A 14,920-nucleotide genomic window follows, 5' to 3' on the forward strand; every position below is an offset into this window, starting at 1 on the left:
TCACTGATGTCGGGCTAAGGAAGCCAGATAGACCCACACAGATAAAATGTTGTTTGGGTATGGGTGAATGTACACGGCTAAAGCAAACTCGGTCTGGGGAAATTCAGAAGAGTAAATTCCAGTCTGGTACACAGCATCGATGACTGCCTGGACATCTGTGAAGGGCATCTGGATGGGAAATCCTGTGACCTGGATCAAGGTTAGAGCAACACAAAGGTGCATTAGAGTCTTAGAAGTAGTCTGGAATTACCGTGTGCAGAGAGGTCACTGCCCCTTAGTGGTGGGGCAGTTATAACAGTAATTGCCTTTGTGAATGACTGTGATATTCTAGATAGAGTGTTTGTTTGAGGCAAGTTCTGTCAGCACCCCCACTTCGTAGACCAGCATTTGCAGCAGCGTGAATTCTGACCCTTAAGATAGCAAACTAGCAACAAGGCAATACGTAGGAGGGATTTAAGTGGGAATTTGAGGGGTTTGTTCAACAATACTCATGTTTATATGGATAGCATTGAAGGAACAAGGAACATGGGTCTAAGTAACGTTACACAATAGGACACAGATGACAACCATGAACCCTTCGGTCAGTCTTCCGTTGCTTCCCTCAGGAGGAGTTTTCTCACCCTTAGATCTGCTCATTTGCTTTCCCTGTATGCTGTTATTTCTCTAGCTCACCTAACAAGCGCTCATCATTGGGGATTTCTGATCTGCCACTGTAGCACAGACCTCTGTGAATGCACTTGATTATGTATTTACTGTTCACTGCCTGAGACCTGGCCCAGAATGGAAACAATGTTTAGCATTTACTAAATAGTAGACGTTGGGTGCAGTGCTAAGTATAAACTCATTTGATCTTCACTACAACCTCAAAAGAGACAATTATTTTTACCCCTTATCCAATGGGGCGACAGGTAGAGATGGTGGGTTGGGTGACTTGACCTCAGTTAAAATCAGTAAATGGTCAAAATAAGATCTGACTACAGGATTCAATCTTGACCTGATCTTGACCTGTCAATAGGCCAAAACCTATTAGTCTGGTAGTTTTACATAGAAACCCCAAGCTTTAAACTTTGGCTTACATTTAACTTTATTTTACTTATCTCTCTAATCCCAAATTCTATTAAAAACAACAGCAACATAAAAACAACTTCCTCCTTATTCCTGAATGGACCGTACCTCCCTGGAAGCTGAAATACTCAACTGCTAACAGAGCTCATTCTTTCTCTTAGGGAGTCCTCCTGGGAGACATCTAGATTCCTGGAGGGGTGAGGGGAGAGTCTAAGAACCCAATGGACCAGTTACTAGAGGGCAGCTGAGGTGAGTGAAGAGATGCTGGTGCTGGACAGTAAGAAAAGGGAAGGAGGACGAACAAATGTCTACCCATTTGTTTATGGACCTGCTGACTTTGATATGGCTTTTCACTATCCAGGGAGATGTTGATGCACAGATGATGGTTAAAGGTGAGGTTGGTGCATATGAAATCGGAAGTAATGGGCACATGGAAGACACTCAAGTTTCCTGGACTCCTCTTGCCCAGAAGCAGTGACCCAGAATCAAATATATTATTTGAGATTTTTCAGTTTCCCAGTTGCAGGGTGGATATCTCTTTTCAGAAATCACCATTTATGTGTCCTAAAGCACACAGTTGGTTCTAAGGAAGCACCATTCATGAGATGGTCATTACATCACAACTTTTGGTCTATAGGTAAGTAGAGTCCAGGCTGAAGAGCTCCGTCTCAACCTAATCATTGTCTACTATTAGTTAGATATTTTTACACAGAAGCTTCACGCTTTACACCTTGGTTTATATCTAGCTATATCTTACTTATTTATCTCTAACTCCAAATTCTATTACAAACAAAGCTAACAACTTCCTTCCTATTTCCAAATGAATGGTACTTGCAGACTCCTCCCTGACAGTCAAAGTACCCAACCCCTAACAGAAGGCTTCCTTCTTTGTCTTAGAGAGTTCTGGGAGACATGTAGCCTCCTGGAACAGGAGATTCTTACTCTGGATTTCCTAATCATATGTCTTTGGTGACCAAGAAAACAGGCATTTCAGAGATTACAGTGCCCTTACTTGCTAGTTAACAACAGGTCAAAACCAAATGTCATTTGCACACTAAGTCATATACAAACCCAGTAAAACTGTAGCAGCCTTTCCAAGTCACTGTCTTCGAATGAAGCGAAACTTCCCGTGTAAAACTCCAGTTTGGGAAGGATTTGCCGGAGAACAGAAGTGCACTGTCGATTCCAGCGTGTTGGGTGTTTAGGCCGCCACTCCATCATCTTACATTTCAGTGCCCTTTCTATCCTGTGGCGAGAGCACAGAGATAACCGCGTTGGTGACAAGCTGCAACTCTGCTCACATAGTGTCACAAGAACTCTTGTCACTTCACAAATGGGAAGAAAAGCTTTGGGGATTTAGGAGGAAACCAGGCATTTACAGTGAGGAGTGCCAACTATGACTCATACTAATCAATCAGGTAGAGGCAGGCTCTTGTCTCAGGAAGGCCAGAATCTTCCATGCATAGCCAGGAATTAGGTCTACTAAGAGTATCTCTTCCAGACACTCACGTGTAAGCGCTTGCTGTGTGACAGCAGCTGTCACATGATCACGGACTGAGACCTTTGCCTGTCAAGGCTCAGTTGACAAAGGGCATAGAGTTTCCGGGAACTTGCCTTCACAGAAACACACATGTCTAGTCTGAGGCATTAGCAGGTGTGGCACCATTAGTTCAGTCACTTCAGGATGTGGACTTGGAAGTGGTCACTCCCACCCACAGCCACCCACCCCCCACTAGAATGCAGGTCCACGGGGGGCAGAGGTGTGGACCACCCCTGTGCTAGTGCCTGATGCTACCAAGGTGGGAAAAGAAGGGTGTAAGTTGGATCATGGGATCCTATGAGTGAGATGACCTCATGGGGTTGTGTCTACAGGCTGTCACAGGGAAGCTGCCGAGAATCTCTTCTTGGCTGAGTCTACAATGCAACTCCCACATTTATCCTATACTGGCTGAAGTGTGCAGTGGGGGTCAATGGGTCCTGGCATCAGAGCGCTTCACTGTCTGACAATGGTGCAAGTGGAGTCTAGGCCCTTAGAGCCTATATATAGTTTAGGAAGCAGCTTTAATGCAAACCAGTCAGGAAACCTTGGAAATGAGGACTGGAGAGATGGCTCGACAGTTAAGAGCACTGGCTGCTCTTCCAGAGGACCCAGGTCTTATTCATAGCTGCCACTGGTAGCTCACAACCACCTGTAACTCCACTTTAAGGGTATCCAAAGTCCTCTTCTGGCCTCTGTGGGCACCAGCCATGCATGTGGTACCCAAACTTACATGCAGGTGGATACCCATACACATAATATTAATAATAGGGGTTTTTAGTATGAAAGGGGGACAGTAATGGCTGCAGATGGAGTGGGCCTGAATGCTAGCAAGAAAAGGAAGAGACAGGGTTGTTTTGGCCACAGTGTTTTGATTAGCTGACAGTGGGTTATAGGTCAGACTGCAGTGTGAATATGAGCCTTTGTAGGAAGTCAGATCCAGACACATGTGGTGGAGGAGTGAAGCCTTTTACAGGCCTGTTTGAAGTTTGACTGAAGCTTTCTATAAGGCAATAAGTGTATACAATAAGCAGGGAACATCCAGACTGACGGTGTTGCTGGATGCTTCTACTCTTCAACTGCTATGTTTTCCTACCACCATGGTCATGGCCATCAACCTTCATATCCCTCATATCCACCATTAACCTTCATATCCCTCATATCCACCATTAACCTTCATATCCCTCATATCCACCATTAACCTTCATATCCCTCATATCCACCATTAACCTTCATATCCCTCATATCCACCATTAACCTTCATATCCCTCATATCCACCATTAACCTTCATATTCCTCATATCCACCATGGTCATGGCCATTAGCCTTTCATATCCTTCTAGAAAGTGTTGGCTCTTGCATGCCATAGGCTTATCAACTACCTACACTGAGGATATTTCAACCATGGCCAATGATGTCCAGAGTTAACTTAGGCTATCATTTCATGGGCTGCCTTAGTTAGTAGAGGGACCATTTATCACTGCTGACCCCAGGACTTGGTACGTCAGTAGGTCTAGCCATTGTCATCTTTTCTTTTCTTGCTCTGTTGTCTAGTCTAATGAGTAATTTGGGAGGCTGGGCTGGATGATTAGAAGGTGGCTGGACATGAGATGGATGAGGGGAGGAGGGAGATAGTACCTGTTCTTTAGATCTTCTACCATGCTTTTATTGGTGTCTGAGTAAACTATTTCTTCAGGCTGAAATAAAAACATCTGAAAGTTAGGAGCAATTCTAGAGACCACCTTTAAATCCCAGTCCGGCATACTTACTGATAACACTAAATTATCTCACACAATCATTTCTTAGACATATGGTGACTTTGGCAAAGTTACATCACATAACTTTGCTCTGAACCTCAGTTGCTTTGATTGTTAGAATGGGGACATTCTATATGCCTGCTGCTTTGGGTTCTTAGAACAATTTTAAAATGAAGCAATACATGTGAAGCCTAGCATTTAGGAGATGCTCTGCAGACATCAGATAATGTTGTTGCTCTTCTGGCATGGTTCATAATCATTCTTCTCTGGGGCTATGTTTCTTATAGCTGGCAGGAACCAGTTCCTTGTGCCCATGTGTACCTGCGGATGTGTATGTAAACACACACATTTCATGCTCCCATCTCCAAACCTCCACTCCACACTCTCTATCTGACAGTAGGGAGCATTGTTCTTCATGTTTGTTCATTTCCTGTCCCAGGATGGGTTTATATCTCAAGTTCCTGCCTAACCCTACTCTAGCTCCTTGTGAGATTCACAAGGCCAGTTTTAAGGAGCTGATTTTCAACAGCTTTGGGTTTCTGAACTGAGGAATAGAGGCAGCTGAAGGGATGGGGTCAGGTGGTCCCCAGAGTAGAAAGAAAGTTGTGAAAAAGGAAACAACACCAGAGCCTATGGGGTCTCTAGGTCCCCAAACTGTGGCCCTACAACCAACCCTAAGCATGTAAACTTGTTAAAAATGCAAATTCTCAAATCTGCTTTCATAGCCACTGAATCAAAAACTAGGGTGAGGCCCAGTGACCCTTGCTTTAACCAGCCCTTCCCCCAATGATTCTGGTGTACCCTGCAGTTAGGCAGCTGCTATAGTAAGGATCAGACTCAGGCCCATTGAACATGGCAGAGCAGAGCAAGAAACAGAAGTCTGAACTTCAAACACCTTGAGGGAGCTGCAGCTACACTGGACAGAGCCGGGAGACTGAGTCCCTGATCCAGCAACCACTACCTACCCACAGGGCAACTCCTGTGGATTAGTGAATCCCTCAGGTCTGAGAATGAGGCCTCAATATGTTGCCTTGGTAAATTCTGTGATGGGGTTTTGTGAGCTTTCCAATTTCACCGAAGGGACCTTTCTTTGCAAGAATTTGTGTTGTTCAAAACTTCAGGAAGGTTTCCTGCTAGTCCTGGATCTGGGAGTGCTTGTATTGCACAATGAAGCACTTGTTTTTGATCATGTAAAGTAGTGGTCAGATAGTAGCTTATTCTGGGATGCATGTGGTAAGTCAGGAGACTGACTAGAGAGAGACACAGCTCAGTGGTAGTGCTTGCCTTGCATGCACAAAGCTCTGGGTCCAGTTTCAAGCACCACAAAAAGTCAACAGAGATACCAGTCCAGCGATCGTATTTGATTGTGGCCTTCCATGGTGATGTTGGTTCCCGACTTTTCTGAAGATTAAGGCTCAGGTTCCTACCAGGACTTTGCTCATCCCTCAGTCCATCTCTGCTCAAGCAGCAACCAAGCTGCTCTGGAACCCCCTAGAGAGACTCCCTGCCACCGCAGATCTTGCTGCTAGTTGTCCTCTAGAGGCCACCCTTTTCCCTGAATTTCAAGAGGCAAGTTCTGAGTTACCTCACTCAGGGTGATAGTTTCTAGTTCCATCCATTTGCCTTCAAAATTCATGATGTCCTCATTTTTAATAGTATTCCACTGTATAAATGAACTACATTTTCTGTAGGACATGTAGTATGCATTCACTGATAAGTGGATATTAGCTAAAATGTACAGAATACCCATGATATAACCCACAGACCACAAGAAGACAGGTCCAAGTTAGGATGCTTTAAACCCACTTAGAAGGTGGAGTAAAATAATCATGGGAGACAGAGGTAAGGAGGGATCTGGCTGGGAAAGGGGAGAGGGGAAAGGGTGGGAAGGAACAGGTATTGGGGAAGACGGAAAAGGAGCCCAGAGGGCTGGAAGAATGAATGAAAATATGCAGCTGCAGGAACTGGGGATGGGGGGACCTCTAAAAGTCCCAGAGACCTGGGATGTAAGAGGTTCCCAGGAGTTAATGGGGATGACCTTAGCAGAAATTCCCAATAGTGGGGAGATATAATCGAAAGAGAACCTCCAGTAGATAGACAGGGCCCCAGTGAAGAAATGGGGCAACCCACACATCTCTACAAACTTTGACCCAGCATTGTTCCTGTCTAAAGGAAATTCAGGAACAAAAATGGAACAGAGACTGAAGGAAAAGTCATCTACTGACCAGCCTAACTTGGGATCCATCCCACGGGCAGGTACCAAAGTCTGACACTATCACCAATGCCGTGCTGTGCTTGCAAACAGGAGCATGGCTGCCCTCTCAGAGCCTCTGCCAGCAGCTGACTGAGACAGATGCAGATACTTATAGCCAAGCATTGGACTGAGATGGGGACCTCTATGGAAGAGTTAGGGGAAGGGCTGAAGGAGCTGAAGGGGATGGCAGCCCCATAAGAACAACAGTGTCAACTAATTTGGACCCTCTGGGAGCTCCCAGAGACTGAGCTACCAACCAAAGAGCACACATGGGCTGGTCTGTGGTTCCTGGCACTTATGTAGCAGAGGACTGACTTGATTGGCCTCAGTGGGAGAGGATGTTGCCTAATCCTGTTGAGACTTAATGCCACAGGGAAGGGTGATGCTTGGGGGGATGGGGTGAGGGAGCACCCTCTCAGAGACAAAGGGGAGGCAGTAAAGAACTCTTGGAGGGGGGACTGGGAAGGGGGACAATATTTGGAATATAAATAAATTTAAAAAAATTTTTTAAAGAAGCAAGTTCTGGCCACTCAGCTTGTCACCCACTTTCCTGAAACCTCCCCTTCCCCCCCCAGTCCCCTTCCTTCTGCTGTGAGCTCCCAAAATCCACATTCAGGACTTCTGCAGCAGCTCTCAACACTCCCAATGGCTACTGCTTGGGGTTTTGTTGTTGCATTTTCCTTCTTGGAAATGGTAGGTCAGAGAATAGGGGTGTGTCTTTTACCTTGTGGCAGCTACACCTAACACAACACCAACAGGACTGGACAAAACAACAACAAACAAACAAAACAAACCTCTGACTAGACCATTCTCTCTCTAGGAGGCATTAGTGCCAAGTCCATGGCTGGAGGAGGGATTGTGGTTTGCACAAAAAAGATAAGCACATTTCCTCTTTGTAAAAATGGCATTTCGAACAGGAAATGTAAGAATACATACACATGCTGGATCTGAATGGGGACTGTTATGAAGAATGCATGGGGAACTGTTGGGCAGGAGTTACTGCTGTTATTTCTTAAAAGGGCTGGGGAGACTTTGAAGGTGGGAAATATTCTCTCTTCCTTGGTATTCTTGATGCTGGCCCTTGTGACTGTGCATTTGTTGTTGTTGTTGTTGTTGTTGTTGTGGGTTGCCTTAAATACACACACAATCATAGAGCATGCCAGAATGAATACCTACCCAACATACAGCCTATACAATATATACAATATGTATATTGTCAAAAACATTCTTTTGTATTTGCTTAGGTTTTTACTCATTTGTTTCTATTTTATTTATCATCTATTTATTTGAAGTATTGAGGACTGAACTGGAGGGGGGGACATCTTGCCAAAAGTAATCTGCAGATTCAGTGCACTCCCCCTCAAAATTCCAACTCAATTCTTCATAGAGTTAGAAAGAGCAATTTGCAAATTCATTTGGAATAACAAAAAATCCAGGATAGCAAAAACTATTCTCAACAATAAAAGAATATCTGAGGGAATCACCATCCCTGACCTCAAACAGTCTTACAGAGCAATAATGGGAAAAACTGCCTGGTATTGGTACAGAGGCAGGCAGATAGATCAACAGAATAGAATTGAAGATGCAGAAATGAACCCACACACCTATAGTCAATTGATCTTTGATAAAGGAGTTAAAACCATCCAGTGGAAAAAAGACAGTATTTTCAACAAATGGTGCTGGTTCAACTGGAGGTCAGCATGTATAAGAATGCAAATCAATCCATTCATATCACCCTGTACAAAGCTCAACACCAAGATGATCAAGGACCTCCACATAAAACCAGATACATTGAATCAAATAGAAGAGAATGTGGAAAAGAGCCTTGAATACTTGGGCACAGAGAGAAAACTTCCTGAACAGAACACCAATGCCTTATAATCTAAGATCAAAAATCAACAAATGGGACCTCATAAAATTGCAAAGCTTCTGTAAGGCGAAGGACATTGTCAATAGAACAAAACAGCAACCAACAGGTTAGGAAAGAATCTTTATCAATTCTATGTTCAACAGAAAGCTAATATTAAATATATACAACGAATTCAACAAGTTAGACTCCAGAGAATCAATAACCCTATTAAAAATGGAGTACAGAGCTAAACAGAATTCTCAACTGGGGAGTATAGAATGGCTGAGAAGCACCTAAAGAAATGTTCAACATCTTTAGTCATCAGGGAAATGCAAATCAAAACAACCCTGAAATTTCACCTCACACCGGTCAGAATGGTTAAGATCAAAAACTCAGGTGACAGCAGATGCTGGTGAGGAGGTGGAGAACGAGGAACACTCCCTCATTGTTGGTGAGATTGCAAGCTGGTAGACAATCACTGTGGAAATCAGCCTGCCAGTTGCTCAGAAAATTGGGCATAGTGCAACCCGAGGACCCAGCTATACCACTCTTGGGTATATACCCAAAAGATGCTCCAACATATAACAAGGACACATGCTTCACTATGTTCATAGCAGCCTTATGTATAATAGTCAGAAGCTGGAAAGAACCCAGATGCCCTTCAACAGAAGAATGGATACAAAAAAAAAAATTGGTACATTTATGCAATGGAGGTATTAAAAACAATGACTTCATAAAATTCTTAGGCAAATGGATGGAACTAGAAAGTGTCATCCTGATTGAGGTAATCCAGTCTCAAAAGAACACACATGATATGTACTCACTGATAAATGGATATTAGCCCCAAAGCTTGAAAATACTCAAAATACAATTCACAGACCATATAAAGCTCAAGAAGAAGGAAGACCAAAGTGTGGATGTTTCAGTCCTTCTTAGAAGGAGGAACAAAATACTCACATGGGAGGGACTTGGGAGGATGAAAGGAGGGGTAGGGGGAAAGGGGAGGCAGGATCAGGTATGGGGGGAGACTGGGATGATATACAGAGGGTCAGGAATTTGAACTCAGGTGTGTAGCAATGGGGGATGGGGAACTGGGGGTAGCCATCAGCAAGTCTCAGATGCTAGGAAAGCAAGAGGCTCCCAGGACCCAACAGGGATGAGATTAGCTGAAATACTCAACAAATGGGAGGGAGAACCTGTAGAGACCATATCCAGAGGTTAGGCAAGGCCCCCGGTTGGGGGATGGGTCCACCCACTCATCTCCAAATTTTTAACTCAGAATTGTTCCCGTCTGATGGAAATACTGGAACAAAGTGTAGAGCAGAGACTGAAGAAAAGGCCATCCAGAGATTGCCCCACCTGGGGATCCATCCCATATACAGACACCAAACCCAGTCACTACTGCGAATGCTAAAAAGTGCTTGCTAACAAGAGCCTGATATAGCTGTCTCCTGAGAGGCTCTGTCAGAGCATGACAAATACAGAGGAGGATGCTTGTAGCCAACTATTGGACTAAGCATGGAGACCCCAATGGAGGAGTTAGAGAAGGACTGAAGGAGCTGAAGGGGATTGCAACCCCATAGGAAGAACAACAATATCAACCAACCAGGCCTCCCAGAGCTCTCAGGGACTAAACCCCAACCAAAGAACATACATGGAGGGACCCATAGTTACAGCCACAAATGTAACAGAGGATGGCATTGTCTGGCATCAATAGGAGGAGAGGCCCTTGATCGTGGAAGGCTCGATGCCCCAGTGTAGGGGAATGCTAGGGCAGTGAAGTGGGAGTGGGTGGAGCACCCTCATAGACACAGGGGAAGGGGGCATGGGATAGGGGGGTTTCCAGAGGGGAAACTGGGAAAGGTGATAACATTTGAAATGTAAATAAATAAAATATAAATATTGGTCTACCAAAAATGTACAAACAAGAGGGTTTTTTTTAACACAGAAAGAAACAACACCGCTTTGTATTTCACTTATATTTGTTTTAAACTAAACTTGTCATCTCTACTTTTAACATCACATTAAAAAATGATAGCCAGATGCTTTACCACTGAACTACATCCCTGGCCCTCACTCTAGATTAAAAAAAAAAAAAAAGAATAAAGATAAGACAGCTCTCTAGGTATATATGTAGTCCACATGCTGCCTTGCTCCCTGCCATGATGATAATGGACGGAACCTCTGAGATTTTAAGCCAGCCTTCAGTTAAATGCTTTCCTTTATAAGAGTCGCCTTGGTCATGGTGTCTCTTCACAGCAGTAGAACACTGACTAAGACAGAAACTAGAACCAGGATAGTAGGGTACTGCTCTCACAGACCTGACCATAAGGTTTTAGAGAGGATTGTGGAAGGACTTTAGAACTTGTGGGCTAGGAAAACCATTGAGTGTTAAGAGCTCCTTGGCTGTTCCATCGGAGCTTAGAAGATAAGAGTATTGATCATACTGCAGATGAGAAAGGTCTGGCTTGTGCCTTCCAGATGTAAGTAAAGGCTTGTGTGAACAATCTGTGGTGTCTGTTCAGCTGGGCAAAGAATCATCTGATTGAGAAGATGCCAGCATCCTTGAGCTGAAGTCTGGGACGTGCTTCCCCCGGCAGCAGATGTATAGGACACTCCTTATTCTGCTATGTAGACTTCTCTCTGCTACTGTTCTTGCTCCCACCTCCAGTCTAAAGGTAACGTCTAACCTGTATTTGGTATTTAGCATTCCTATAAATGCCTTCACAAATCTATTGTATATAAAAGTGTGTATACGTGAATATACACATACAGATACACATGCCGTTTTCAAACTTCACCAAGTGCTTTTCTACTTTGTGCATTATTTCACATCCTCTTTATTTTTCTTCCTATAACATTTTTTAATATCCATTCCTGTTGCTCTAGGCCAGTGCTTTTCAACCTTGGCTGGAAATTGGAACTGGGGAGCTTGAAAGACTTCTGATAATGCAGATTCACCCATGTGTCCCACAGTAATAATGTATAATAATGTATAGATTGAGAACTACTGCAAACTTATTCAAACATCTTCCACTGCTGGGGATGAACTCATTATATGAGTATTTCACAACTCATCGGCTCCTTTCCTAAGTGGGAAGTGTTTTCAAATCTTTGCTGTTTCAAATGATTCTCTGCTCACCACTGTGTCTTTCTAACCTGTGCATATTCTCTAGGGCACACCACTAGGGGGTCCAATTGTTAGACCACAAGTTGAGCAAGTTCAACTTCATCATATTATCAGACAATTTATACCTCCATAATTTCTCTGCTTTTTGTTAAACAGTTCTATGATTATACATCTTTTATTCTTAAGTTCTATTTCTCCAGTTTTAAGTAAGAGTGAACATTTGAATTTCTGCTTCTATGCACTGTCTTTTGTCTATTGTTCTTTTTTTCCCCCTCTTTCCTCCTCAGCACGCTCTTCCCTTTTCTCTTGGCTCACAGCTCCTAGTTTGTGGACTCTGTGTTGTCTTCTCTCTGCCACCCTGTGGCCCTCAATCCAGAAAGTGGGACTGATTGAAGCACGGATCTGCTCAGCCGTGACATTTAGGTACTGGGTCGAGCTGGTCTCCCGACTCCTGGACACCAGGCCTTTTTTTTCCTCCCAGCTTATTTCAAAAGTAAATGAAGCAAACTCCATCATAGTCTGGCTTCAGAAGGGATGCCTGGTCTAGCTCCTTCACTTGCTAATGTGGTTTTAGACCTTGATGCCATCTTTGCTTTAGTCCTACCAATTGGTACTTTTCTGTCCTGTTTTCATTCTGCAGGATAATCACTAAGGTTTAAAGTCTAGAGAAGCACTTTTATTTATCAGTTTTTATACTTGATCATCACCAGACATGAAAACTTATATGCCATCTTGAATGTTATGTGTTGTATTTTTAATGGGAAAGGTTATAAGCCCTAAATAACATTTGAGATGACTTTTTTTTCTGGTTTTTTTTTTTTTTTTTTTTTTTTTCTGCACACACAGGAAAGACATCAAAGTAGCACAAACATAGTCTGGATGGCAGAGAGGACTCATTTTGGGTGAACATTGCTGAGCAATTCAACAATTAGAGGCAACAGGAACACCATGCAGATATACCTGAAGGAGTATTTACCTGTATGCTCTGGGCTTTGGTCCCCTGAAAGTTTTTTGGAAGCAGCTGTTTCCAGAAGCTTTCTTTTGAATAGTCAAAATGGACAGCCATCGGGGTATTGTTTTGTTGAATGTTAAACCAGACCTATGAAAACATTAACAAAAAGACACTGTAAGCCCACAGGAACAAAAGACCTGTAGGCGGGGAGGATGATACAAACTTTTACAGGCTTGTAGTCAATGTAAGTGGCTAGAGCCAAGAGGGGTTGGAGGGAGGAACAGATTCCAGGGCTCAGGAAGGGCAGCATTAGCTTGGTAATGCCATCATTAGAAGCTCTACAGACTGGTTTTTAGGGTAAAAGATGGGTTAATCCCTTGCCCCACAGACTAGTGGGTATCATGGCATCAAAGATCTTGGGAGACTCTAACATGTGCTCAGGATGACATGAAGAAATAACTCAAGGTTTTTTTACTCACATACTTACATTTTTATCATTGAACAAACAATCCACACTTTGCAAGGGACAAAATGGGTCAAACTGCTTGTGGCATTGCCCCGTTGATGGATTCCAAAGCAAACACTCACCAGTTTCTTGAGTTAATACATAAGCCACGTGGCCCTGCATAAGGAAAATGGTTCATCATGCAATGCATTTGTTGACTACCTTCTATATGTAGAAATTATAATTTTTCTGAGTTGTAAAGTTTTCTTTGGGTTTGAAAATGCTTTTTTTAAGGGGGAAAAAACAACAACACAAAGCAAAACAAAACTCAAACAACAACAAAATCAAAGTCAAGAAAGTTTCAGACATCCTCAGACCCAGGTAGTATGTTGATTTAAATCCTGTGACCCAGTACCACCGTTAGAGGTTTTATAGGGGGCACTGGTGGCAATAAAATGTCACTCTAACAAAATCAATATGCTGTGACGACTTTCTAACACAGTCCTATAGCATTTGTGACAGGGTCGCTTTTGTCTAATTCACACAAACGTGCGGTGGGGACTCACTTTGGTGACTAAACATCAGGCCAAGTAAGATAAACTGGCCCACGGCTCAGAGGGAATCACTAAATTAAAACTGAGAGAAAGACTTGGAAGTAGAAGGTGAAGTGTACAGGAAAGCAGTCTAATGAATGAGGACCCGGGACTGGGGAGCATCTTAGTGGGCACAGACACTAGCCACAGAAGGCTAGTTAGCAAGGGAAACGCCACAGAGTTGTCCTCTGACCTCCACATGTGTGCCTTGGCATGTGTCCTCGCCATTCATACACATACCCACTAATAATGATACTAGATATTCATTTAGAAAAGATGGTAAGGGACCAGTGAGGCTGCTCAGCTGGTAAAACCCATGTGTGTGCTATGGCACAGGGCTCCTGACATAATAAATACAATGCTAACAAGTGCTTTTTGTAATGGTTATTAATTTGCTTCATATGTATATTCTCAGAGTATTGAGACCTTCTTAAGGGAAAAATAAATAATTCAAGTAGTGATAACACTATTTAACATTGACTGGTTATGCTAAGGTTCATATTGATTCTCTCCTTTTAATTCACTCTCAGTTCTGAAGACAGGAATGTTTATCATGCACCCTCTTTAATGAGGAATTGGAGTTTAAGGGGCTGATGTGACAGTGAGAAGCAGCCTTCACTTCTAGGCATAGGTAATAAAAGGTTGTAAAAGGATGGAGAGGCGAATTGAGCTGAGCCACTGAGTGAGGCTGCTGCCTTTAAACCCAGGCCTGTCTCCACACTGCTCTGCCCAGCTCCGTGTCCCTGCGTCTCTACATCCTGGTCCAGAGCGCTTGCTCTCCATTACTGTGCCTCTCGCTTCACCCCAACCTCCAACTGAGGTGGAACCCACCTGCTCCCTTCTGCATCAAATAACAGTTATTTACTGAGGTCTTATTAGTGCCACCTACTGGGTACTTACAGCCGGAGTGGTGGATCGAAGGGGACATCAACAAATTTGACAAATAATAAGCAAAGAAAGAAAGAAACAAAGAAGGAAAGAAAGAAAGGAAGGAAGGAAGGAAGGAAGGAAGGAAGGAAGAAACAAAGAAAGAAAGAAAGAAAGGAAGGAAGGAAGGAAGGAAGGAAGGAAGGAAGGAAGGAACAAAGAAAGAAATAAAGAAAGGAAGGAAGAAAGAAAGAAAGAAAGAAGGAAGGAAGGAAGGAAGAAACAAAGAAAGAAATAAAGAAAGGAAGGAAGGAAGAAAGAAAGAAAGAAAGAAAGAAGGAAGGAAGGAAGGAAGAAACAAAGAAAGAAATAAAGAAAGGAAGGAAGGAAGGAAGAAAGAAAGAAAGAAGGAAGGAAGGAAGGGAGGAAGGAAGGAAGGAAGAAAGAAAGAAAGCAGGACCAGAAATGCTG

General features: G+C 43.3%; 1 protein-coding gene across 1 annotated transcript in view; it reads right to left on the minus strand.

The window, feature by feature from the left end:
* Positions 1 to 14,920, minus strand: part of CC2D2B (coiled-coil and C2 domain containing 2B) — a gene marked incomplete at both ends in the record, with an annotated part of 66,592 nt that continues 51,672 nt past the window's right edge. The window contains 5 exons of the mRNA XM_080913326.1: positions 1 to 189; positions 2,137 to 2,311; positions 4,241 to 4,299; positions 12,569 to 12,691; positions 13,032 to 13,166. Of these exons, the coding sequence (XP_080769452.1) occupies positions 1 to 189; positions 2,137 to 2,311; positions 4,241 to 4,299; positions 12,569 to 12,691; positions 13,032 to 13,166 (681 nt within the window). The remainder of the gene's footprint in view (positions 190 to 2,136; positions 2,312 to 4,240; positions 4,300 to 12,568; positions 12,692 to 13,031; positions 13,167 to 14,920) is intronic.

The sequence above is a fragment of the Micromys minutus genome, assembly GCF_963924665.1.
Source record: "Micromys minutus genome assembly, chromosome: 2".
NCBI classification, from domain to species: Eukaryota; Metazoa; Chordata; class Mammalia; order Rodentia; family Muridae; genus Micromys; species Micromys minutus.